Source organism: Mus musculus, chromosome 5 (genome assembly GCF_000001635.26).
Source record: "Mus musculus strain C57BL/6J chromosome 5, GRCm38.p6 C57BL/6J".
NCBI classification, from domain to species: domain Eukaryota; kingdom Metazoa; phylum Chordata; class Mammalia; order Rodentia; family Muridae; genus Mus; species Mus musculus.
The window spans coordinates 24,902,550-24,929,931 of NC_000071.6; the positions used below are offsets into that span (position 1 = coordinate 24,902,550).

General features: G+C 48.1%; 1 protein-coding gene and 2 long non-coding RNA genes across 13 annotated transcripts in view; 2 read left to right on the forward strand and 1 right to left on the reverse strand.

Annotated features, from left to right (window-relative positions):
- The window catches only part of Prkag2 (protein kinase, AMP-activated, gamma 2 non-catalytic subunit), a 243,548-nt gene that overhangs the window by 39,815 nt on the left and 176,351 nt on the right, over positions 1-27,382 (reverse strand). For 9 of the 11 annotated variants that reach the window (XR_880821.3, XR_389738.4, NM_145401.2 and 6 more), the window contains one exon: positions 5,774-5,843. Coding sequence is in view for 9 of the 11 variants with exons in the window: in NM_145401.2 (NP_663376.2) it covers positions 5,774-5,843 (70 nt within the window). In the remaining 2 variants the exon portion in view is untranslated. Of the gene's footprint in view, positions 1-5,773; positions 5,961-27,382 lie in introns of those variants that run through there. The other 2 variants (NM_001170556.1, NM_001170555.1) reach the window with 1 other exon arrangement.
- Prkag2os1 (protein kinase, AMP-activated, gamma 2 non-catalytic subunit, opposite strand 1) lies at positions 20-4,300 on the forward strand. Its single transcript, NR_040684.1, has 7 exons — positions 20-289; positions 616-736; positions 1,808-1,936; positions 2,099-2,167; positions 3,567-3,734; positions 3,891-3,979; positions 4,157-4,300. It is a non-coding gene; the product is annotated as a protein kinase, AMP-activated, gamma 2 non-catalytic subunit, opposite strand 1 (long non-coding RNA).
- On the forward strand, positions 17,488-26,840 carry Gm52767. Its single transcript, XR_003955734.1, has 3 exons — positions 17,488-17,595; positions 21,663-21,977; positions 22,956-26,840. It is a non-coding gene; the product is annotated as a predicted gene, 52767 (long non-coding RNA).

Below are 27,382 nucleotides of genomic sequence, written 5' to 3' on the forward strand. Positions count from 1 at the left end.
AAGAGGGTGTGGCTCTATGGACAGAGAAGAAGCCAGACAGCGGGGAGGCTGGCTTCATCCTTTCCAGGATGCCTAGGAAGAACCAATCAATACCTGGGAGACGATACATCTCCTTTCCACGTTACACGGGGACTAAAATTTCATTCCAGAAACTTCTGGGGTGCAGACACCTTCCAAAGCACAGTCCACAGGACAACTCCTGTACCTTCTTAAGCCTAGGACACCGTTAGGATATGTTTGAACCTGACTTTGGATATACTAAAACATGTGGCAATATGTTAAATACAGGGTAAGCTAGGCAGGAAGTTTTCTACTACAGATATTTCATACAATCTTAATTATTCTTGTGGTCAAGAATCAATTTATCCCTGGCCTATAAACTCAGCCAGAGAAGGTCAGAGTTCAGAGAGCACAGACAGACCTTCTGAACCTGTCACTTTGACATGTCTACCACCAGAGGTCAGCACCCCTCATGTCACAGCCAACAAACCGGCAGGCTGACTCTGCAGAGGCTCACTTTTAAAAGCCCCGAGATTCTAGGGAGAAGGAAAGGCTTCATAGGCTCTCAGTGCCTCCCTGGATTCTCCATCCTCATGAAAATTTAATACCACATAGAAACTGTGCACCTGTTCATGTATGGTGACGCCACGGAGGGCCAGACTGCTGCAGTGCCCAAGGTGTGCCATCTCCACAGAGAACCCATCTTCACTCCCTTTAGGCAATTCCCTCCCACCAGGTAAGAATAGTGGGCACAGTTTTTTGTTTGTTTTCTTTCCCCCTTTTTTTTTTTTTTTTTTTTTTTTTTTTTTTTTTTTTTTGGTACACTGGTTATTGGATGCTCTGGAGTCTGACTTCCAAGGAGGAATGGAAAGCAAGCAAGTGGTTACCAAGCGCCAGGCCTGTGTTTGGCAGATACAACCCATAGTGATAGCAATACTAAAACAAAGCTTCAGGAGCTCTGTGGATTGATTACCCAAGGAAAGGCAGCCAAGTCTTCACACGCCAGGGCCTGAGCTCCGAGATGTTTTACTTTCCCAGAGTGGTCCCTGCTCGCTCTGGTGCTCGCGATTTCTCTCTCACACGCTCTGTGTGTGTGTGTGCGCGCGCGCACATTCATGTAAGCATGCATGTTTGGGTGCATGTATGGGTAAGGGCCAGAGGTGGCTACTGGATGTCTTTTTCCATTGCTCTCCACCTTAGTTTTTGAGATAGGCTCTTACAGTGAATCTTGGCAATTCATCTCGTCTGGTTGGCCAGTAAGCTCCAGAGATCTGCCTGTCTACGCTTCCCCAGTGTGCAGGGATTACAAACCTATATTACCATGATTATATATTACCAGATTTTTATATGTGGGTGCTGGGGATTGAGTTTAGATCTGCATTTTTTGCTGTCTAGTTTTTTGTTTTGTTTTTTGTTTTTTTTTTTTTTTTTTTTTTTTTGGCTACCTGACACCAGCTGGAGTTACCTGGGAAGAGGGAACCTAAATTGAGAAAATACCTCTATCATACTGGCCTTTAGGCAAGTCTGTGGGGGTATTTTCTCAGTTAGTGATAAATGTGGGAGGGCCAGCCTGCTGTGGGTGGAGCCTTTTCTGGGCCCCTGCCTGTATCCTTGCTTCTCAGGTGATACAAGAAAGCAGGCAGAGCGAGTCATGGGGAGCAAGCCAGTAAGTGGCATCATTCCATGGCCTCTGCCTCAGCTCCCGCATCCAGGCTCCTGCCCTGACTTTCCTTCATGATGAACTACAAGCTGTGGGGTGAGAGATCCTTTCTCCCTAAGTTGCTTTTGGTCATGGGGTTTGTTACAGAGGCAGGAAGCAAACTACAACACCACGCTGGAGCAGCAAACGTAACCATGTGAGCTATCACGCACCAGCTCCTTCCTTATTTCTGATCACCCTGGACTCAGTTAGCCCGGCTTCCCACAGTAAGACTGTGTGAGTGAGGTCTGGAATCTGCCCATGGAGAACCGTGAGGGCGGGAGGGAACCCAGGGTGCTGGTGTTGGGACAGATGACGAAGGTGAGGAGAAACCAATCAGCAAGGGCAGATGGGGAACACCACTGCCGCAAGTCACCTTAACCCTGAACCTCTCTACAGGTCTAGACTGTGGGGACAACAGGCTGGGAGCCAGGAATGGACCTCAAGCCTACGAGAGCATCCAAGCTGGTGAATAGTAGGGGTTCTGGCAGGCTGAACTGCGGGGCATGCAACTGCAGGGGGATGATCTTTATAGCAGTCGAGAGTATGTCCAGGTTCACACCTGGCCAAGAAATAAATTCAAGGCAATTAGGATAGATAAACACAAACAGGAAAATGATGTGACAGGCCCCAGAGCTTAAACCCATAAAGCGATGGCCCTGGAGATGTTCTGGTCTCACGGCTTTGCGCTCATCAGACCACTGAATTCTCAGGGCATATAAAGCAAGTATGGACATTTAAGGTGGCCGCTGGGGTTAGAGGGAGACACCAGCAGAGCAGAACAGGGGGACGAGGGACAGGCACACAGTCGGGCAGCTTCAGAGAAAAGATGAGATGCGGGGTGCACCTTGTAGCTGTGGCAAGATGGGCAGGATGCAGAAAGGGTGGGTGATTGACAGGCCGAGCACCAAGAGGAGCAGGCTTGCTGTGCTGCGTCTGGGAGCCAAGGCCGCCCCATTTCACAAATCCGTTTTCTTGGATTCCAGCCCTACTACTATGTTTGGCCTTGGGCTGTTGTCTTGCAAGGGGGGGGGGGGCCAAACTGGGTGGCTAATGCAAAGCCTGAGATGATGGATGCACGCTCTTGCTGCATCTGAAGACCCATGACCTGGAGCCTCACTCTTTAAAGGGAAGCCTGTGAAACAACAGAGAGAAGGCACACCAGGGCTGGGCAGCAGAAAGCACTGGGGGCTCAGAAAGGCACTGAGAAGATGGAAGCCTAGCTGATGCAGCCAGGAGAGCAGTGACTGGGGAAGCTCCCAAATCATAGCTCAGGGTAACACTGGCCCCGACCCTGCTGTGCCAGGCCCCCTCCCTCACCTCTCATAGCTCAGGGTAACACTGGCCCTGACCCTGCTGTGCCAGGCCCCCTCCCTCACCTCTCATAGCTCAGGGTTACACTGGCCCCGACCCTGCTGTGCCAGCCCCCCTCCCTCACCTCTCATAGCTCAGGGTTACACTGGCCCCGACCCTGCTGTGCCAGCCCCCCTCCCTCACCTCTCATAGCTCAGGGTAACACTGGCCCTGACCCTGCTGTGCCAGGCCCCCTCCCTCACCTCTCATAGCTCAGGGTAACACTGGCCCCGACCCTGCTGTGCCAGCCCCCCTCCCTCACCTCTCATAGCTCAGGGTTACACTGGCCCCGACCCTGCTGTGCCAGCCCCCCTCCCTCACCTCTCATAGCTCAGGGTAACACTGGCCCCGACCCTGCTGTGCCAGGCCCCCTCCCTCACCTCTCATAGCTCAGGGTAACACTGGCCCTGACCCTGCTGTGCCAGGCCCCCTCCCTCACCTCTCATAGCTCAGGGTTACACTGGCCCCGACCCTGCTGTGCCAGCCTTCCTCCCTCCCCTCTTCTTTCCTCCAGCTTTACTAATACCTTTGAACCTTCCGATGACTGGAACAGAGTTGAAATTTATCAGAAAATAGAAAAACAGCTTTGGCACAGCACTACCAGTCATCATGTACGTCTCTGAATAACAAATGTTCATCTCTAGGTCATGCCTCCAGATGTGTAATTGAAGATACTAACTGGGTAAGAAGGAAGGTTACCCAAGGGTAAACGGGGCATACTCAGTCCGGACCTACTCTGTGGAGGGCTAGCACCAGCTCCCGGGATGCGTCAAGGTGTGATATCTCACTGTTGCAACTTCTTTCTCCCCTTCAAACAAGTAGCTTTTCTGAATTTCAGATGAATGAACAACTTAAAGTTCCAGGGGAACAAAGCGCTGTTCTGGATGATTCCGCCAGCACCACTCCCTCTTCCAGTTCAGCTTCACAGTAAATGTTTAATATTCTGCCTTCTTAGAACTCTAGAAACATTTGACAGGGTTATTTGTGAGGTTCAGCTTAAAAGTAATGCCAGTAACACAGATAAAAATAGTTGGGTGAAAGGGGGCGCTCCTTTTCAACATTTTTTATTTTTAACATGCTTGCTCTCACACTGCACGTTCGCAGGCTATCCAGGGGTGAAGAGTGGGCACACAGCGAACTTTGAGAAATGCACATAATATGAATCTCAAGGAAAGAGAAAAGCCACGAAATCTATACTAAGCGGAATCCCCATGTTAAGATTCACCAATAAAAGCCTTTTAGAGTCTGGATTTTGGCTAATGGCACTTAATGAAAGTCACATTTACAAAGCACTGACTACGGGTTCTCACTGAACGCCACGGTGCAGGTGATCTCACGGAACCCTCAAAGCAGAGAACTCACGCCACTTGTCTGGGGGCCTGCCAGCCAAGTAAGAGATGGCTGCGGATGTGAGTCTGGGTTCTCCCACATAAAGCTCCACTCTGGGAGGTCTCACTTCAGTCTCTACAGGTTTAGACATCCCATAACACAAACCGGGCAGCCCGAAGCCACTACCTGCTGTGCAATATAGGAACACCGAGGGACTAGGAGGTGCATCCAAATGAAGACACAGACTTATCTTTTGACAGGACAAACCACAAACAAAGCTCAGGAAAATTCTGAAGTGCACCATTTGTTAATAAGGAAGACATTTCTATAGATGCGTTATCTTTAGGCCAACACATCTGAAGTGCTACAGCGAAGCTACAACAGGCCTAATGCTATCAGGGTAGCACTCCCCAGCTGGCTGAGCATGCTTACTTAAGTAATTGCCTGAACATCAATGAACAGGGGTATTAAAGTAAAGTTGGCACAAGGGACAGCACCCACACAGCGCATTCTTTGTTCCAGGCCCTTCATTTTTTTTGTCAGTACTCTTGGAAAAAGGAACAGCTTCCAAATAAATCATGGAAGTACAGGAGGCTGCATAAGGCCTTTTATCGTCTTCAAATGGTCATGCATCTATATAAAGTTCGTTTTCGACTTCCCCGTTTAAATGTTAGCAGCCTCAAAATAAGATCCGGGCTATTTACCTGTAAGCAGATATTATTTAAAAATAGGGCAGGAGAGGAGACAGAATGGTCAAGTGTGAGGGGGTCGCTTGGTCTCAAACCAGTTCAGTGAGCCACTTCGGGTTTGCCGATTTAACTTTACCCATTTGAGGGGGAGGAGGGAAGGGAGACACACCCTACTGGAGGTATTTCCACAAATACAGATAAGGGAACCGGTTTGTTATTTGAAGGCATGGGCTGTCCATATGATTCCAGGGTATCCTCGGGGCGCGCGGTGACATGCACAATTAGGGCTGCATGACACCTGACTCTCGCTCGAGTTCGGGTGCGGAGGACAAAAGGGCCGTCCCTTGGAGCGCGCGGGCGGCCGCTCCCGGGATCGGGACTGCGTCCCCCAGAACCCGGCTGCGTCCCTTGGAGCAGAGCTGCATTTCCCGGAGCCAGACTGCTTCCCTGAGAACCGGACTGCATCCCCGGAGCGAGGCTGTGTCCCCGGGAACCAGGCTCCATCCCCAGAACCAGGCTGCAACCCCAGAACAGGGCTGCATCCCCAGGAACCCGGCTGCTTCCCCGAGGCCGGGTGCTTTCCTCAGAGCGGGACTGCGTCCCCGGGAACCGGGCTGCATCCCGGGAGCCCGGTGTTTCCCCGGAGTGGGCTGCAGTCCCGATGCCCGCCGCCGGCAGCGCAGGGCGCGGGTCGCGCACTCACCTTCCTCCTGGAACTCCAGCTTCTCCAGCATGCCGGCTTCCGCGGGTCCCGGGGCCGCCGCCAGCACCGCCTGAGGGGGAGGAGGAGGAGGACACCGATCAGCATGGGCCGCGGCGCTCGGGCTTCTCGCATCGGGAGGAGGGGCCTGCAGTGGCGGGGGGCGCGCGCGGCGGCGGCGGGAGCGCGCGGCAGGCCAGGGTGGAGCGCGTCCCCGCCCAGGCCGGGCAGCCGCAGGTGGGCCGCGATGGCACGCTCTGCTCCCCCCTGCGCCTTTGGTACGGCCCGCGAGCAAGCAAGCGTGGGAAGGGGGAGCGGCGGCCCCAGTGCTTCGCCGTCCGCGTGCGCCAGCGGACACGCGCGTCCTCGCGCAGGTGTGGGTCCATGGGCACCCTCGGCGGGTGCGCGCCTCCCTCTTGGGGCCCCGCACCGGCGGCGAACCGCTCCCTTAAAAGGAGAGGCCGCCTTCGGGGCCGCGCTTCGCCCGCGCTTTCGTGCACTCGCCACTCCCCCCCCCCCCCCCCCCCCGCGGCGGATCTCTTAACTGGCTTCCTCCGTTCTCAGCTAGCTCTTTCCTCACCGCCGCAGCTTGCTGCCAGAAGTTCACACAATTTAAATCTGGCCCCGGGCACGCCCGTCACCCTGGACTTGGGTATCTGAGACTTCCCTATCACCAACTCCGGTTGGCAGGCCGCAAGGCTGGCAGCCGTCTGCTGCCGGGAAGGGCCCGGAGGCTGCCTGCCGATGGCCAGCACCTGCCTGGCTACCGGCCTGGGAGGGAACTTGTCAATTTTACAAGCCCAGAAGCAGGAAGTAGAAACCTCTTTAGTAGCCTTAGCTGCTGGGTCAATTCCTAAATCTAAAGTGTCCAAAAAAGTTTTGTTAAGATGTTTTGTGATAAAAAAAAATGCAGTTTGTCATGCTTTGTAGTGAAAAAAAAAAAAAAACCTGAACAGTTCTAAGTTTAGGAGCACAGTTTCAGAGCTCTGTCTTACCCAACCAAGAGCCAGGGATAAAAGGCAGATTGGAAAAGAGGGTTTGAGGTTGGGGGAAGAATGTGGGTGGGGGATGAGGGAGGAGTAGGAGGAGGGGAGGGTGGAGTATGGTCAAAGTACATTGTATGTTGGGGGGTGGTTCAGTGGTTAGGAGCACTTGCTGCACCCACATGGCATCACACAGCTGTCTGGAACTCCAGTTCCAGGGATCTGATGCCCCCTCTGGCTTTCACAGGTACTGCGTGCAGATGGTATACATATATACATACAGGCAAACACATAAAATACAAAAATTCTTTAAAAAACATATTGTATGCATGTATAAAGTTCTCAAAGAAGAATAAATTAAAATATTAAAACACTACTTGGGAAGAAAGAAACGAAACCATCCAAATTGTAGGCTATTCATGTATAAAATCCCAAAGATTGGAAACAAACAAAACTCCTACAATCAGGAAGATCAGCAAGATCATAGGATCAAGACACTGCATCTGATATAATAAAAACAAATGTGTGGAAGCTGGTATCAAAATGCTGTTTACCATCTCGGCAAGGAAAGGTAATATATTAAACACAGGAAGCTACATAAAGAGTTTATATCTAAAAACTGCACAGTTCGTGAGGTGGATGCAGAGGTAATCAAGGGGGAGGGGTGCCCCACATTCAGGGGTTGGAAGATCTAGCATAATGTCAGTTAGCCACCAAGGTCATCGCTGGGTTTCTTTCAATTCCTGTCAAAATCCCAGGAATTCTGTTTCGTAGACACAGATAAGCTGATTTTAAAGCGCACACTGGAAGGCGCAAGCTTTGAAATATCTAGACTGAAGTGGGAGGGGTCCCAGTTCATACTGTTAAAGCCTGCAGTGAGGACTGGAGAGAGGGCTCAGTGGCTGAGGACCCAGCACTCTCCTGCACCCACATCCCTGGAGTTTATCTGCCTGCAACCCCAGGCTCGGGGCCTTCTGGCCTCTGCGGCTCAAATCCATAGAGAGAGACATAATACACACAAATTACCAAACAATAAAAGCAGGCTGGGTGTGGTGGAGCATGCCTTTCATCCCAGCACTGGGGAGGCAGGAGCAGGCGGATCTTTGTGAGTACAAGAACAGTCTGGTCTACAGAGCTAGCTCCAGGACAGCCAGGGTTACCCCAATTAAACCCTGTTTCAACAGCCCCACCTGCAAAAGAAGACAAGATGACTCTCTCTCAAAAAACCCAACCAACCAAAGCAAATCTTTTTTTTTTTTTTAAGCTTACAGTATAGTTGCAGTAATCAGTGTTGTGTTTATCGGAGAAACAGATATAATTGCCAACAGCACACCAGGAATGCATCCAAGCAAATACGTGAACCTAAGCTTTGATAACTGCAAGAAGGTGCACTCCTAACTACCAGTGGGCGCTGGTTATCAACCATCAGAGCAAACAAAAGAGGACAACCCAAACTATCCCAATGTTATTCAACAATTATCTCAAACTGGGTCATGGTCTCAAAATGTGAACCTTTTAGGAAAACAATTGAGAAGATCTTTGGGACCTAGGATTAAGCAAAGAGGCTCAGATGGAAAACATTCTCCATAAGAGGGAAAATTTGATAAATTAAACCTACAAAGTGGGAGAAAATATTTGCAAACCACATAGTCAACAAATGACTAGTGTCTTGAATATAAAAGGATGCTGAAAACCCAGAAAAGCTGGTCGGGACGCAGACAGAAGGAATGGAGAGACAATTCACCAGGATTGGGTGGGACAGAGCTGGCAATAAGTACACAGAAGAGGGGCATACAAATCCACTGCACGTGCTGTCAAAACACACCCATTAGAATGAAGTAAACACTGAAATAGGGTCCAGTGCTGGTGAGGATGGAACGAAACAGAACCCGTCTGCACTGCTGGTGGGGATGAAAAACAGAGAGGGATGGAGACACAGCTTGGCAGTTAAGAATGCTTGCAGCCCATCTGCAGAAGACCTGAGTTCTCAAGTCAGGCAGCTCACAGCTGCCTGTAATTCTGGCTCCAGGGGATCTGACACCTCTGGCCTCTGAGGGCATCTGCATGCATGTGCACAGATCACAGAAAGACCTGCACACATGTGCACCTAATTAAAAATAAATTTGAAAAAATCCAGAATAAAAGAGTGCTCAGAAAACCACCTTGCCGGTTTCCTCTGAAGCTGCACAGTTACACATCGGGTGTTTTCCTGAGTATTTACCCCAGGGCAACAACGGACACACCAAAAGCTATACAAGGATGATGTTCACAGCAGCTGCTTTTCTAGAGCCTCAACTGGGAATTACAGATACCATTCGATGGCTGACTGGTTAAAATACAGCAAACCATCTATGCATGGCACATCATGCTAAAACTTTAAAAGGTCCACCAATCATTTGTACAAAAACTTGGGCAAACCGGGCATGGTAATGCACATCTTTGATCTTAGCAGTTAGGAGGCAAAGGTAGGTGGATCTCTACCAGTTCTAGACCAGCCTGGTCTACATAATGAGGTCCATGCCAGCCAGAGTTACACGGTGAGACCTTGTCTCAAATAAAATTTGGACAAGTTTCTTAGGAATTGTACTAAGTGAAATTAAAGCCATTTCTAAGGGTCATACATTGATTTCATGTTTCTAAGATGACACACTCATAGAAATGACAATTGGGATTAATAAATGTATTTATTGGGAAAAACAGCTCACCCTGTAGTGCAGTGGTTTTCCGTGTATTGAGAGTCCGGCAACCAAGTTTACATCTTTTCACCATGCCAAAGGGAGACTGCACATCCACTACCTTACGTCTTGCTGCCTGCTCACTTCCACGTGGGGCTAATCCACTTTTATCTCTATGGTCCCTACCCAGAGGTCAGACTCAAGGGGTTATCTGTAGTGCTGTCTTTTGTTGATGCTTTCTGAAATTTCCTTTGTTGTTGTTGAATAATCTCCCACCGTGCAGATATCACACCTAGACCATCATCCCTCAGCCGATGAACTTTTCGTTTAGGTGGTTCCCACCTTTTGGCTGTTATAAACATTCATGCTCATATGTCTCTGTGGACATGAATTTTCATTTTGGGAGGTTAAATACCCAGGAATAGAGTTGCTGGGTCATATTCTACTGGCTACTTCATGTTTAACATTTGACGAACAGCGGACTGGGTTACTCCATGGCTGTGGCACTGGTTAGCAGTACACGAGGATCCAGCTTCCATTAAAGACACATGACTCCAGTGTATCTTGCAAGTGTACCTAAACCTTCTGTTAGCGCAAAAGATCAAGGTTGGTGATAACTGGGTAAGTGTTGACTAGTCTCACAGTTCAGATTTTGCCGCCTTGTTCTTGTGGTGATGTCGGTAATGTTTTTAAAAATCTCATACTCTTTTTTAAAGCTTATTTTTATTTTATGAGTTTTGCCTTAAAATGTGTATGTGCACTATGAGTGCACCTGGTGTCTGTGTCTGCAGGTGGATTTCCCAGAAGAGGATTTGAGGAAGGTTGTCAGCAACCATGTGTGTGTTGGGAGCTGACTCAGGGTCCTCTGAAAGAACAGTGTACCCTTTTATCTGCTGAGTCATCTCTCCAGTGCCCCCTTTCTGGGCCCTTCCTGATCATCACTGTCACCTTGCATCCTGATGAGCTGATCTGGGAAGACAAACATGGGCAGGAGACAGAGGCAGGGGCTGTGTTCCCTACAAAGTGATAAGAGAACAGAAACTGCGCCCACCCAGCTCCTGCGCCCACTGTTCCCTCAACACTGGATGCATGGCCTGAAATGTAAGCATTTCTATGTAATAAGCTGGTGAAATCAAATTTATGGTCATGGATTTTTTACTTGGCAAGAAAACACATTTCTCAGAAAGATAGCGATGGAGCAGTAGGAAAAGACATGAAATATTGTTCTATCACACTGTCCTCTTCAAGGACCTTCAAAGCTCTTAGACACCCGCAGGAATACCTACAGGGTCTAAAGAGGGCCAATCCATGGGCAGAAACAATTTAAAGTTGGTGGTCCTCAGTTGCCCTTCTATGGCAACATTTTCTTAAAGTCTCAGCAGACTTTTTGCCAGACTTAATTTTAGCTGCTCTGGGCAGGGAGAGAAAGCAGGGCAGGGAAGAGGAGAAGGAAGGGCTCATCGTCACCCCCACACGAAAAGAGGGGTGTGTGCTCACCCACCAGAGTCGGTCAGGACCTGGGTTTGGACTTAGAAAAACCAGACAAACCACACACCCCAAATTTTCCTGACAGTCAATCTGAGGCCAATTCTCCCAGAGGAACTGCATGGTTCTTCTGGTGACCGAGAGGCATGGTGTTCCGCCTTGCTTCCATGTGACCACAGGAGACCTTTTTACCCGTATGCCTTCTGCCTCTTCAGTCAGTCTGAGGCTCCAGGGCTCTAGTGTGGTGAGAGGAATAATTTGCTCTGCAAAAATCTAATGATTCTACTGAAGGGATGCCTGCAAGAGATGCAGCCATTTCAGATGTGGCATCCTGGCTGGTGGGAAAGTGCTGAATTACCAACAGCTGTTATGTAACTGTGCCTGAGGAAGGAGAGAGAGAGAATTCTGAATAACTCGGAAGGAAAAGCTTCACCCGGATGCATAATCACACAGGAAAAGGAGCTGCTCAATAATTGAGTCACTGAACCAAAGTCACTGCGCATGCCTCTGCGTGACTCTGACTGCCAGAGCATCCTCCCTGGGGTCCAGGTGACACTTGTTTCTCTCTCCCTCATGCCTTCTCTAAACGGCTGCCTCACACTTCTGTGTACCGTGTGCTAGCATGGAGCTAACCTGGGTTACACCTGTTCCTGAAGCTGTGAGTGCTGTCCAACACAAAATCCCAATGCTTCAAACAGTATGAGATTTGTTGTTCTTGTAGTCAGAGATCGATTTGTAGCCCTGGCTGGCCTGGACTTGGCATGTAGATCTTGAACTCATAGAACTCTACCTGCCTCTGAGCACTGGAATTAGAGGTGTTGTGCCACCAAGTGTGGCTTTTGTTGTTGCTGCTGTTGTTTTGTAACTCAGTTGCTGGTTGATGATGGCATCTGACTCATTGGCAAGGTCAGTCAGACACTCCTGCTTGTTCCTGGGGTAGGCCAAGTGCTTAGGCAGGGTAGCAATGACACAGGATCGGCTCTTCTTCCCCATTACTGGGATGAGCTCCGCCTGCTCCTTTAAGACCTGTCTTTACCAGGAGGCCTCTTCTGTTTCTTCTCTCCCAGCTTCCTGAGGTGATCTAAATGAGAATGGCCCCTAGAGGTTCAGACATTTGGATGTTGGTTTCCAGTTAGTGGAACTTTTTGAAAAGGATTAAGAGATGTGGCCTGTTGGAGCAGGTATGACTTTGTTGGAGGAAATATGTCACTGGGGGTGGGCTTAGGCCCAGTGCTGCTTCCTACAGATCAGGATGTAAAGCGCTCAGCTGCTGCTTCAGCACCATGTCTGTCTGCCTCCCACTGTGATGATCACGGACTACCCTCTAAAACAGCAAGGAAGCCCCTGACTAAATGCATTCTTCCATAAGAGTTACCCAGGTCGTGGTGTCTTTTCACAGCCATAGGGCAGTAACTAAGACATTTCTCTTCTTCACAGTTCTTCTGATTGTTTGCTTCTTTTTGTACCTATAATTGAATGCCCTCATTTCCAATGCAATATTTAAGAATGCTGTAAGAAGAGGACATGGCTCTGTCATTAAGAGCACTTTACTGCTTGTCTTAGTCAGTGTTCTATTGCTGTGAAGAGACACCTGATTATGGCAACTCTTATAAAGAAAAACATTTAATTGGGGCTGGCTTACAGCTTCAGAGGTTTGGTCCATCGGTGGGAAGGATGGCAGCCTGCAGGCAGGCGTGGTGCTGGAGAAGGAGCTGAGAGTTCTACATCCAGATCTGCAGGCAGCAGGAAGCCAAACTGGCTTGAGTTTCTGTAACCTCAAAGCCCACCCCTTAGTGACACATTTCCTCCAACAGACCACTCTAACAAGGCCACACCTCCTAGTAGTGCCTCTCCCTATGGGCCAGTATCCAAACCCGTGAGCCTATAGGGGCCGTTCCTATTCAAACCACCACACTGTTGTGGAGTTGCTGAGTTTGATCCTTCGCACCCACATCAGATGGCACACAGCACTGTAACTCCAGCCACAGAGGATCTGACACCTTTGGCTCTGCAGGCACAAGAACTCAGATGCAAATACCCACACACAGACACAGAATGAAAAATAATAAAAAATAAGATGAAAAAGCAGTTCTATAGAGGCAGGCAAATCTCTGTGAATTTGAAGACAGCCAGGACTAGAGAATTTTATATAAATGATTGTACTTACATATAGTTTCTCAAATTTGAGATATACAAAACCTAAAACTTTTCTCCTTTATTGTGTGTGTGTGTGCGTGTGTGTGTGTGTGTGTGTGTGTGTGTGTACATGTGTGTGTTGTTTGTTTGTTTTGAGACAGGATTTTTCTGTGTGGCCCTGGTTGAAACTCACTCTGTAGACTAGGCTGGCCTCTAACCCAAAGAGCTCTATCTACGTGTCTCTGCTCTTGAGTGCTAAAATTAAAGGTGTGGGCTCTTTTTATTTTTTCTGTTTTTTTTTTTTTTTTTTTTTTTTTTTAAAGGCATGGTTTCTCTGTGTAGCCCTGGCTGTCTTGGAACTCACTCTGTAGACCAGGTTGGCCTTGAACTCAGAAATCTGCCTTCCTCTGCCTCCCACGTGCTGGGATTAAAGGCGTGGCCACCACTGTCCTGTTCTACCTTAGTTTTTGATAGAGGATCTTTCATTGAACCCAGAGCTCAATTTGGCCAGACTAGCTGCCCAGTAAGTTCCAGGGACCCTCCTGCCTGTTACCTCACCACGAGGATTACAGGCATGTACCACTATGCCCACCTTTTAATGGGAATGCTGGGAATTGAACTCAGGTCCTCACAAGGTGTAGCAAACACCCCTTTACCAACCGGGCCATCTCCTTGGCCCCCTAGGTTAACAAAGAATACATTTAGAGCTGGGTACCATGGTGTGCACTGTAGTCTCTGCTTCTGGAGAGGTGGAAAAAAGAGAACTCCTCAAGTCCAGGAGTTGGAGGCCAGCCTGAGCAGCACGGAGCTCCTTAGTGCTCAACAAAACAAAAGATGAACGCACATTCAGGATATGGCCATCTGTCAGACACCTGGCTGGTGAATGCTTTCTCCATTCTGTAGGCTACCTTCTCATAGTTCCCTAACCATGAGAGAGGAACCATTTTCAGCTCGGATGAGATTTGAGTGAATGTCAGTGATGAGCAATGTTGATTGTCAACTAACTGGACTGAGAAGCATCCAGGCTAGTGAAGTACCTTGGCTATGCCACCACCTTTCTGTGAGAGCCAGCTAAAGGGGCAGACCTGGTGTCAGTGTGGTGGCGTCATCCCATAGGCAGGGCCAGATGGAATGAAATGGGCCAAGAACAACTGCCAGTGAGCTCAGGCATCCATCCCTGCCCCACTATGATAAGCTCCCACCGTGTTCTCTGGCTCACCATGTTCTCCGAAGCCAGACACCATTAGTCAAACTAAGCCTTTCCTGTTTTAAGCTGTTTCTCCCAGGCCAACAACACCCTCCTATGGTTTGTCTGTGTCTTCTCCTTCTCCCTCTCAGGCTGTGAAGATTTATTTTCACATAAAGCCTTCTCGAAGCTTTAATTTCTTCCTCTGTAGCTTCAATCCAGTTGTATGTCATCATGTGAGCTCCTCCCCCCACCCCCCCCGCCCCCCCACCCCACCCCACCCCCGCCCAGTGCCGGGACTTCTGGGAGAGAGGACTGTTCTCCTTATTAACCACAGTATTACCAGGGCTCTAGCATCTTCTGGCAGTAGGTGTTCCAAACCAGCTATATGTTTTTTGTTTCTGTTTTGGTAAGTTTGATACAAGCTAGAGTTATCTGGGAAGAGAACCTTCAGTGGAGAAAATGCCTCCATCAGATTGCCCCTAGCCTAACAAGGCGTTTTCTTGACTAAATGATTGACATGGGTGGGGCTAGCTCACTGTAGGCCACTAAAGATGCTGCCTTCCTGATGAACTGGCCCTGTTTCCTTCCCTTCCGTTATGATAGTTAGTACTGGCCGTCAACTCGAGAGCCTAGAATCACCCAGCAGACAGACAGGGCATGTCTGTGAGGAAGTTTCTAGACTAGATGAAGTAAGATTGAGATACCCACCCCAAAGTGGGCAGCACTATCCCAAGGGAGGGGATGCCAAGACGAATCAAAAGAGGAGAGCAAGCTAAGTATTTACTCATTGCTCTCTACTTGACGGCAGGTGCAATGCGACCACACGTTCATGCTACTGCCACACACCCATCATGACGGACTGCACCCTCTAACTGTGAGCCAAGGCAAAGCCTTCCATCCTCAGGTGGCCTTTCTCAGGCAGGCCCTTTGTCACAGCAATGGGTAAAGCAATGAGGACACCGGTCGGTCTTCCCTTCTCCTTCCTTGGCTCCTCTTTCCCTGGGGCCTCTTCCTTGTGGCTTTGTGCACTGTACCATCCTGGGACTCTTCTTAGCACAGGCTAAGCAAGAGTGCATGCTGTGATTTGGCTGTGGGTCCTGAGCCTGTTTCCTCTCCGCCAGGTGTTGTTTGTTTTTATATATCTGGATCAGAGGCCTGGCCACTCCACTCACAGTGCATATTCTGAAAGCTCAGGACTCTCTCTGAATACAAATGAGCAAGGTTCCTGGCCCTGGCTTTCCTCACCTGTGTCCCCACCTCTGGCTAGTCTGTTCATCTCTGTGGCCTGTTTTGATTCAGTTTCTTACTGTGACACATGATGACGCATGGTTGCCGGGAAAAGTTTACTCTCCCCATCCAGGTGATCTGCAACCTTTACCTAGACTCAGTGGACCAGAAGAGGGATCCATTTCTGAGCACCTCGCTCTGTTTACTGATCTGAAGGTATGATGTCATCATGACCACCCTGTGTGAGGCTGAAGCTCTAGGCTACACTGTGGCCTCAGGCCTCAGGGACCCTTCCAAACTCCTCCCACCGTCATCCTCTTTCTCTCCCCCCCCCCATCCTTTCTCCTTCTATGCCTCTTCCCGTTTTAAAAACATTTAAAACTTTGTTTCCTCTGTATGGTTGTTTTGCCTGCATGCACCGTGCACAAGCAGTGCCCATGGAAGCTAGAAGAGGGCACAGGACAGCATGCCCCTGGGACAGCAGTTACAGTTGTGAGCCATCATGTGGATATTCTGACTCCAACCCAGGCCCTCTGCAAGAGTAACAAGTGCTCTTAACTGCTGAGCCCTTTATCCTGCCTCTCCCTCACTTCCCCTCTTCTTCCTTCTTCCTCCTCTCTTCTTCCTCCTGCTCCTCCTCCCCACTTCCCTACCCCACCATCGCTCTCTCTCTTTTTCTGAGTCAAGGGTCTTATTATGCAACCCAGCTAGGCTGTCCTGAAGCTCTCTGTGTAGCCCAGGCTTGCCTCATGCTCATAATCCTCTTGCCTCTGTCTCCCAAGCACTGGAGTTACAGGGCTGCTGTGATTCCTTTGAAAAGTGTTAGCCAGGCAGTGATGGCCCATACTTAGGAGGAACAGGCAGGAGGATTTCTGTGAATTTGAGGCCAGCCTGGTCTACAGAACTGGTTCTAGGACAGCCACGAAAAATCCAGGCTGCATAGAAAAATCCAGTCTCAACAACAACAACAACAACAACAACAACAACAACAACACAAACAATCACTCACGGCCATGTACCTTTGAGTCTTCAGTTTATAGTTACTTGCTAACTGGATAAATTTACAAATCCTATGTGTTTAAAATGTACATGTTTGTATTTATTCTGACCAGAACACAGCATAGTACACATGCACACACACACACACACACACACACACACAAAATAGAGTGTATTATATTATCATATATCATACAGAACAGGAAAGAATGCTTTTCCTATTTTAAACTCAGTGTACTGTACAAGGGTGATATGCACACTGTACTAGGAGGTAGCCCTATGGATGCACACTGCTTTGCTGCAGAGGACTCTCTTGGCTGCCTGCCCAGCAACCATTCTCTTCTGCTTCCCTTCAGAATGTTCACATCCTTTCCACACATGAGTTACACTGGCTACAGTCTCTCTGGAGCAGCCCTGAGCTCAATGCCATGTCACATGTTCATGTCTCCGCCTCTCATCTATCTGAGGGCTAGCTGGGTGCCTTCAGATGAAGCCACAGCAGAGAGAGGACTTGGGTCCTGGGTGATGTCACTGAGCAGGCCCACCCGTGTCTCACTTTGCCTAGGGCCTATTCTATCCCGGGACCCGCAGACATGAGAAAATCACTATTTTCCTTATCCTTGGAGCCTGTTTGAGGCAGATTCTGATGTCCTACAGTTCAAACCATGCCAGGTGATACTGGGTGCTGTAACAGAGACAGGCCACACCTTCAGGTGATCAGGGTCTAACTAGGTGGAGATAATACTCAAAGTCTGGAAGCCAGAGTCCTCATGTGTTGAACCACACATCACCAAGAAGTTGAAGTAAAAGAACATCCATCTGCAGAGAAGGTATAGATGCTGAAGAACTTTCCGGAATGGAGCTTCCTTCAAAGTTGTATAGAGGCAGCTTTAAAAAAATTACATCTATTTATTTATTCTCCCTGTGTGTATACGCATGGGGTACACACGCATGAGATAACGTGCAGGAGTCAATTCTCTCCTTTTACCATTGCTCTGTGTAGTGATCTCGGGTTATCTCGGTTGCAAGAGTCTTTTCTGCTCAGCCACATCACTGGCCCTGGGTGGAGTTTGAAGGAAGTCAAAGGGAGAACATCCTTCCAATCTGACTGCAACTGGAAAAGTCCTGGAGGTGAGGATGCTCTGAGACCACGGGCAGAGAGCTCGTGGCTGAGAGAGGAGAATGCTCAGAAAAGCCATGGGCCTGCATACAGATTCATACATACAGCAAATAAACAGGAGGAGTGAGAGAAAAGGAAGTGTGCCCGCTGACCGCAGTGTGGCCTCCTTGTCGTCAATACGAACAGCAGAGACTAGGCAGTAAGAAATCAAAGCTTGGCTTTAAAACTATAAAGTATAACCTACTTTTTTTTTTGTGGACACAAAAGCTACGTAGTGGGGCCAAGCACTGTAAAACAACAGTTTATAAAGGAGGGTAGAGAGAATGATATGCATTGTAGGTAGCTAAGGATAAGACTTGCACAGAGGAACCTGACTTAAGTGCGTGCGACACACACACACACACACACACACACACACACACACACACACACGTATGAATGCCAGGCCAAGATGTTCTCTAACTAATTCATCTCTTTGGATCACTGATAGATGCTAAAGAAGGAAATGCACACGTGTTGTAGCTTCCATTTGTGTACACACAGGGCATGTTTTGGTGGTGTTAAGCTTATTGCTAACTGTGTTCTCTTCCTTTCTTCATAATACACAATAGTAGCCTATGTACTTGGAGAACAGCATGGAGCCTGGGGGAAAGAATAATTTAGACTAGTTTCTTCTTAAGTTGCAAGTCAGCAAGTAACCAAGTAAAAATTAGTCCTCTACTTGTTTGCTACAAGTAGTGATTGTTTAAAAGACAAGATCTCCTGTGGCTCAGCTAGCTTCCAATCTTATAGCTGGAGATGACTTTGACTTCCTGATCTTCTTGCCTCTGCCTCCCAAGTACTGAGGTTACGGGGCTGTACCACCATGCCCAGCTTGGCCTGTGCTACACAGAGGCATCTGCTGTGTAGGATTCTATGTCTCCCTGGGGGCGGGGCTGGGAAAACCCATGTATGCACACGTGGAGTGGCAAAGAATACTGTTAGTTGTATCTGATTAGAAAATGGAGCGTTTGGGATTGCCCGGCTGAGAGGTGGGTGGTTACCAGATTTGTATCCTCTAGGGAATGTTCATGTGTTTGTGCTTGTGGGACCATGGCGGGAGAAAGGGTCTCAGCCAGACTTGTGCTCCCTTTGCCCCTCTGTACCTTGAAGATTTGTAGGTGAGAGACACTTTACCGTGTGTGGTGGCTAGTGCCGGCTGTCAACTTTACTCATCTTGGAAGAGGGAACCTCATTCGAAGAATTGCCTCCATTTTGTTACTTGCTTATTGATGTAAGAGGGCTCAGCCCACCGTGCCATCCCTAGGTCTTGGACTTGGGCTATATGAGGGAGGTAGCTGAGTGTCTTCCTGTGGTCTCTGATGCGGTTCCTGCCTCAGCTGCTCTTGATGATGGGCCAAACAAGCATTTTCCTCCTGGAGCTGCTTTTGGTCAATGTTTTATCACAGGAACATGAAATGAACGAGAACACAATGGCAGTGTGCACCTATAGACTGTGTAAGGAGATCTGAAGGTAGGGTTGGGACTCCTGCAATTTTTTTTCTTTTTGACATATTTTCAGGACACTAAGGTTCTGTGATGGTCAGTGGTAATTTCAACTTGACCAAGTCTAGAATCACGCGAAAGAAAGGCTTCTAGGCCTATGGAGCATGAACTTGATTATGGTAACTGAGATGGTAAGACTTGTTCACTGTGGGTGGCACAATTCCCCGTGCAAAGGATGCTGGACTATAGAAAACGGAGAAAGTGAGCCGAGTACGAGGACATGTTTATTACTTTCTTCTTCTGAATGTGGACGTACCAGTTGGTTCAAGATCCTGATACCCTGACTTTACCACAATTGCCTGCGACCTGAATTGTGAGCTGAAACTAAACTCTTACATGGCTTTTATTTGAGCAATAAGAAACTAATACAAAAATTGGTACAAGGAGAGGGGTCACTGCTGTGACAAACTTGATATTTTCCCTTCCATTGAAGTTGTTTCATGACTGGAGCGTGGAAAAGTTTAGATCTGGGGGTCAGAAAGAACAGTGTGCTAGAAGCAGAGCTCATCAGGCAGTCAAGTGGGAGCTTGGAAGATAAGAAAGAAGGCTGAGAGAAACACACAGTCAAGGCTCAGCTCATGAGTGCCAGAGGGGCCTGAAGACTCAGCCAGCACTGTGACAGAGCTACTGCTATGATATTCTAGCCAAGGATCTGGATTCATCCTGCTGTGCCCTGAGAGCATGAGAGAAGTTGAAGTTAAGAACGGATTAATTTGTATTGCAGAGAACATTTTAGTCAGGAGAACACTGAAGCTGGCAACACCGAAGAGGCTCTAAGTGTTAAAGAGATCACTTCCGATGAAGAGGACCACCCCCCCCCCCGGCCCTGTGCTACTCCGGGATGGCATGAAAGGTGTGCAGAGGGGGAAAAAAAAACAACCCACCAGTGAAGACTCCATCCTAGAGGGCAAAAAATTGACCCTTGAAGAAGACTCCACCTTGTGAAGATCCAATTTTACTTTCAGGATGAAGGTGCAGGCTGAGGGGCTCACACCACAGAGCATGGAAAAGTCACCAGATTCCAAACTCACACAACACTGAGCTTTGCTTTCTGTGGCTCGCTCACGGTACGGTGGGTGACATGTTGACACTGGTCCATGAGAAATAAGCCAGGCATGGAATCTCACAAAGTGCAACCTCTAGGACCAGTATGTAGGGTGGTGGTTACCACGCGCTGAGCGTGGAGCTGCAGGGAGGGCATGTGCTTCTGTACCTTAAGAATAATGTGCAGTTCAAAAATTCCGGCAAGGATTTAATGTTCTCACCACAAAGGGATAATAAGAATATGAGCTTAAGCCGGGCGTGGAGGCACACACCTTTAGTCCCAGTACTTGGGAGGCAGAGGCAGGCGGATTTCTGAGTTCGAGGCCAGCCTGGTCTACAAAGTGAGTTCCAGGACAGCCAGGGCTATACAGAGAAACCCTGTCTCAAAACAAACAAACAAACAAACAAACAAACAAACAAAAAGAATATGAGCTTATATGCTTGTTCATTGGGGGAATTTAATCGCCCCACAGTGCAGACGGAGATCACACTGTACCTCATAAAGCATATACAATTAGTTGTTAGTTGTTAACAAAATGTCACTTGTCAAGAAGATGATCCACATTTACCAAGCAAGGCTATAGGATTTAGTCCTCCCTTCTCCCAGTGCCTGTCTGCATGAGGCTAAATCTCCACGCATTTCATCCACAGCAGCATATAGAAGCAGGTTTCAGAGACAGACCTGAAAATCTCACTGTAGCCTCTTAACCAGACACTTCCCAAATTAACAACGGAAGAACATGCCACTCTGAGAAGGCTCAGTGAGTAGAGACACTTGCTGCCAAGTCTGTTGACCTGAGTTTGATCCCATCTGGAGAAGACAGCTGGTTCCTCCTATTGCTATACACACACCATAGCACACATGCACGCACAGGTTTTTAAAGGACAATTTATCTTTTATAGAACATATTTATGATCACATATATGGGTTTATTCCTATATTTAAGTTGATTTAATGGCTTTACATTGAAGCATATAGACATTCCTTCCCAGGTTTATTGAGACCACTCTGACTATAAGCTGAGAAAGCTCTAGTCAGAGCACAGAGCCTGGGTCCTTTGTAAGAACAGCAGCTCTCATGACCACTGAGCAATCTCTCCAGCCACACCTACTCACTATGTAGTGTTGCCCGGCCTGCAACACACTCTGTAGACCAGGCTGGCCTTGAACACACAGAGATATGCCTGTCTCTGTCTCCCAAGTGCTGGGATTAAAGGTGTGCACTATCTTACCAGGCTCCCATCTTTTTAAAAGATTTAATTTTATAGGCTTATATGCTTTCCAATACAAGTTGAATCCAGTCAGATCCTTTCAGGCACCATACGACAGGAATCTGTTATTCTGAGAAAGAGATTCTATTTGATAGGTGCCTTCGTTGTGATGATGTTTTACTGGCTTAAAAACTATTATTTTATCATTATTATTATAAATACTATCGTGCTTATTTTGGTGTTTTATAAATACTGGGGTTGTCTGTATCTGCTTTTAGACAAACAGTCACACCTTGGCCACCAAGTGACACAGACACACCAACCAAAGGGAGAACTGCTCCTGGTTACCAGCGTCTCCACAGCAAAGCTTCCCCATGAATAGGAAGTCACAACAGTGAAGTTACAGACACAACTGTCCCAGCCTCCCCTTCCACTGTGTGGAGCCGCTCATCATGGGACTCATTCTCCCTCATCAGAGGGGAGGCCTCACCGTAGCGGATCGGATCGGCTTCTCCCCACTTAGTGGTTTTGGTAGTTTCTATTTATAGTTTAGCTCCTCTGCAGAAGGTCAAGACTGACACTTTCTTTTTAAGGTATGTATGTGCATGTATATGTGTGTGTGGTGTGTGCAGGTGTGTGTGGTGTGTGCAGGTATGTGTGGTGTGTAGGTAGGTGTGTGTGGTGTGTGCAGGTAGGTGTGTGTGGTGTGTGTAGGTAGGTGTGTGTGGTGTGTGCAGGTGTGTGGGGTGTGTGTAGGTAGGTGTGTGTGTTGTGTACAGGTGTGCAGGTGTGTGTGGTGTGTAGGTAGGTGTGTGTGGTGTGTGTAGGTAGATGTGTGTGGTATGTGTAGGTAGGTGTATGTGGTATGTAGGTAGGTGTGTGTGGTATGTGCAGGTGTGTGTAGTGTGTGTAGGTAGGTGTGTGTGGTATGTGTAGGTAGGTGTGTGTGGTGTGTGTAGGTAGATGTGTGTGGTATGTGTAGGTAGGTGTGTGTGGTATGTAGGTAGATGTGTGTGGTATGTGCAGGTGTGTGTGGTGTGTGTAGGTAGGTGTGTGTGGTATGTGTAGGTGTGTGCAGGTGTATGTAGGTAGGTATGTGTGGTGTGTGTAGGTAGGTGTGTGTGGTGTGTGCAGGTGTGTAGGTGTGTGTGGTGTGTAGGTAGGTGTGTGTGGTATGTGCAGGTGTGTGTGGTGTGTGCAGGTATGCAGGTGTGTGTGGTGTGTGCAGGTGTGCAGGTGTGTGTGGTGTGTGCAGGTGTGCAGGTGTGTGTGGTATGTGTAGGTGTGTGCAGGTGTATGTAGGTAGGTATGTGTGGTGTGTGCAGGTGTGTAGGTGTGTGTGGTGTGTAGGCAGGTGTGTGTGTGGTGTGTAGGCAGGTGTGTGTGGTATGTGCAGGTGTGTGTGGTGTGTGTAGGTGTGTACGGTGTATGAGAGGTGCAAGTGTATGTAGTATTTGAGCTCAGGCATGTGTATGTGTGCCCCCGCAGGCATGTGAGGTGTATGTGGTGTGTGCAGGTGGCTATAGTTAATGCCAGTGTCTTCCTTCATTGTTTTTTCTTTACTACGGCAGGGTCTTGCTGAACGCAGAGCCCACAGACCCAGGCCTGTCTGTCTAGGTGACTTCACCTGGGGATCACTGGCTTTGGCTCTGGAGTACTGGGCCTCACACTTGGTGCTTTTCACGTGGCTTCTTCAAGATCATTTTAAGAATCTCTCCTATTTAAACTTTCATGATGCTGTATTGGTATTGGTCTTTCTTCTTGTTTTGCTCTGATCTGGGCTGTGATGTGTGGAACTGCCCTCGTTGTCCCCCACCTCCTGTCACCTTTCCTCATGGCCTTCCTTGCTGGACTCATGGTAGTTTGAGGTTGAGCCTCCTGGTTTGATTTTCTCCTTTTCTTTTTGAATAAGTGTGTGCTTGTGCACATGGAGGTGCACATGCATGCGCACATATGGGGGTGTGTATGTGCATGCAGTGTGCACATGTTGTATGTGCGTGTGGAGGGAGGCCAGAGGACAACCTCCAGTTTCATTCTCCCCAATACCACCTGACTCCTTTGAGTCAGGGTCTCTCTTTGGCCTGGAGCTCACCAGTTAGTCTAGACCAACTGGGTAGTCAGCCTATGCAGGAATCCCGTGTCTTTCCTTCCTTGGGCTGTCATGACAAGCACTTAGCATCAAACTCAGTTTATTGTGAGCCCCGACTCGGGTCCCCACGCCTGCATGGCAAGTGCTTTACCAGCAGCGCTTCCCTACCCCAGCTCCTTAGCTGACTGTTATCTTAGTCTTTGGGATCTATTTTCCAGACGACATGACATGCTCAGCTTCACTTTATAATCGGATTCGGCAGCATCCTGCTCTTGTCTCTCTCACAGAGGCAGTACCTCTTCACCACCGCTTTCTGTAATGGGGGCTCTCCTTTAACACCTGCCATTCTTTAGCTTCATTTAATGGGACACCCTAGAGAGGAGGCTGGGGGTCTTGAGGAGGTAAACCATTGATGGCTGGGCTTCATCCTAGTGTAATACAGATCAATGAATTCAGAACCTGCAGTTCCTGCCTCTAAAGGGAAACTAATTCCCCACTCTCTTTCTTGGGTCATATAGAGATCGAGAGCAAACACATCAAGCTTTGGGGGACAAAGCAGAGGGTACATGATTTTATTTATTTTTTGTTAAAGTTTTTGAAATCTATTTTCTTACATGAGTACACTGTGGCTGTCTTCAGACACACACTAGAAGATCCCATTACAGATGGTTGTGAGCCACTATGTAGTTGCTGGGAATTTAACTCAGAACCTCGGGAACACCAGTCAGTATTCTTAACTGCTGAGCTATCTCTCCAGCCCCACACATGTTTTTTTTTTTTTTAATTTAATCTTTCATTTTATAGAAGATGTATTCCTTAAATCTACCTTACATTACTAACATGTTTAAAATGGTATGCAGTAATTTTATGTATTACAGGGCACATGTGACATTTCCTTTTTTTGTGTGCAGTGCTAAGGACTGAGCCCAGGGCCTCGTGTGTGCAAGAACTCCAGCCCTTAATCTTTGCTCTGGGAAGTGTCTTTCTGTATAGCCATTCAGAATGCAAATTTACCCTTACCTGACATCAAGTGCCAGTGTTTATTAACTGCCCCTTGCCTTCCAGCCCGAGTCACTGTGCCTCCCTTTCCATGGAGAGTGAGTTTTACAAGAATGAAGAGTGAGGTAAAGGCAAATGGGCAGCGTCACGGACACTGCAAAGAGAAGCTCCCACAGCGAGTCAGTCACTGGGTGGTTCTTTTTCAAGGTCTTTGGCCAATACATTCTTGTCTTGGGCCCAAACACTGTGGCTCCATTTTGTAATTCTATTCTGTTTCATAACTATCCTAATGGATGTGCAACCTGTAATTTAAGTTTTGAGTAGTATTATTTTCTTGTAGTTGTCTTAAAGAGAGGTTAATTCCCCCGACCCCCTGCAGCCCCCAAATCAAATACAAGACTTTCTGGAGGCAGAGCCAGTATTGGGGAGTGAACCTGGACTGACACAAGCTAAGCGAGTGTTCTCCACTGAGTTATATCCTCAGCTCTATTCTTAACTAAAAATAATAAAAAAAAATTTCTGATACAGGCTCTCCTCAGGGTGCTCAGAAAATGCACGACTTCACTCTGTAGTATAAGCTTCCTCAAACTAACTCGGATAGTTTCTGTCTCCCCGTAACCAGGATTGTAAGCTATGCCTCTCGGGACAGCTACAGTTTTCTTGAAAAACTTTACTATCCGAGAAGGTTGGAGTCTTTTATCGTTTGCCCCTCCCCTCGAGACAATCAGCTCCTCAGCACTGTGTCAGTCTGTGTGTGAGCCTGTGAGTCCTGGGTACTGCACAGGGAGGCCCACAGGCTCCAGGGTTCCGGGGACAGCCGGTCACAAAGATCACAGGAACATCTCCTTGAAGTCCTCTGAGCTCTGCAGGTGGCAGATCAGAGACAAAGGGGTTCCCTTGGGGGAATCCTGAGTGTGGACAGACAAACAAATGCTGGGACTTATCACTTTCCCTAACTCTTACTGTTCTCAGTCTGATAGGGGAGAGAGGGCCAGAGGCAGGACGCTGCGGCCAGATAAGAGAGGAGGAGACAAAGAAGCTTGGTACACGATATGGCCGAGTTTGGTCTTGAAAGTGTGAGGTTCTCAAGTTCAACCTGACGAGAGCTGGCTGTCCACACTAAGGCTATGTTGGCAACCTGTGAGCGTGCAATTATGTCCTACTTTTCAGTTCATGTGTTACTTCCTTGACATCCTTCTGAAGAGAACAAAACAGGAATTTGATTTTATACCTTTAAAGGACATCAAGTCGCAACCCACTGTCAGCCTCCACCCCAACGCCCCTGTCTGCAACCTTAGGCCAGACCATCCTGAGCATACTACACATATGGTATAACATATCCACTTGTTAATCTGAGATACAGAACCAGACAGATATCAAACTCACCTTTATCATTGTCTCATAACGAGCTGCTATTTAAACCCTGGAATTTCTGGAATGATTGAAAAATCTGATTTTTTTAAAACCTGAACTTTTAGTAGGACAACATAGTGCCTGTTGCTGTGAAGATTAGTGCTGGGTGGGTTTGGTCAACTTGATATAAACTTAGGCATATCAGGGAAGGCAGGAATCTCAACTGAGGAATTGCCTCCATCAGACTGGCCTGTAGGAAGGTCCGTGTGGTGGGCATTTTTATTGATTAATGATTGATGGGGGAGGGTCAAGATCTCTGTTGGCAATGTTACTCCTGATCAAGGTGGTCCTAGGGTATGTAAGCTGAGCAAGCTCTGAAGAGAGAGAGGCAGTAAGCAACATCTCTCCACGGCCTCTGCTTCAGTTCCTGCCTTGAAGCTTGCCCTGACTTCCCTTCATGATGCAATGCAAACTGTGAGCTGAGGTAGACCTCTTCCTTCCCAGGTTGTTTTTGGTTATGGTGTGTAACACAGGGACAGAAACCTAAGTAGGACAAGATCAAGACAAAACCATCTTTATGCGACTGGAGAGATGGCTCAGCAGTTAAGGACACCTGTTGCTCTTCCAGAGGACCTGGGTTTAATTCCCAACGCCCACATGGTGGCTCATGACCATCTAACCACAGTTCCAGGGGATTCCATGTCCTCTTATGACCTCCATGGTGACTGGGTGTGCATGTGGAACCCAAATATACATGCAAACAAGACACTCATCCCCATACAACAAAAGTAAGGCTCCGAAAGGTTTAAACTTCCAGAAGCCCTTGATCGCTGCATAGGTGTGTATGTGAGTGTGAGTGTGAGTGTGAGTGTAAGCAGGCACGGCGTGCCATCATGTGCTTACGGAGGCCAGAGCACAACTTCTGGCAGTTTTCCCTTCCCACGATGGAGACCCCACTCAGGTGGTCAGGCTTGAGTGGCAAGCACCTTTACCCACTGTACCATTTTACTGGCCCTGCTGTAAGAGTTAAAAATGAATATGCACATCACTTTTATTATAACCATGGAGAAATATAGATGTGGAATCTGATGTGGATGTAATGTAACAAAAAACTGATAAATGAGGACCATACGAAGCAGGCTTCTGGAGCTGGAAAGATGGCTCAGTGGTTAAGAGTGCTTGCTGGTCCGCAGAGGTCTCCTAACACCCACACAGAGCTCACTGTTTATCTGTAACTACAATTCCAGCGGCTCTGACACCTGGCCTCTGAGCAGGCGTGTGGTGCACAGACAAACATGTAGACAAAAGCCACCAGTACACATAAAATAAAACAATGTTAATCCCATGCTATGGTTAGCCAAGCATAAGTCTTTGAAGGATGGTTTTTCTTGGGTAGCATGGACAGAAAGAATCAGGCCTGACTTACGCTGGGCCTGCTGCTTAATCCAAGTACCAGCACAGGACCCAAAGTGCAAAAGCTACCTCTCAAGCGGGGCTTGCCCCACCCCCATAGCTCACCGCCACTCTTAGTTAAATGAATGGAGTAAGTCGTGCAAA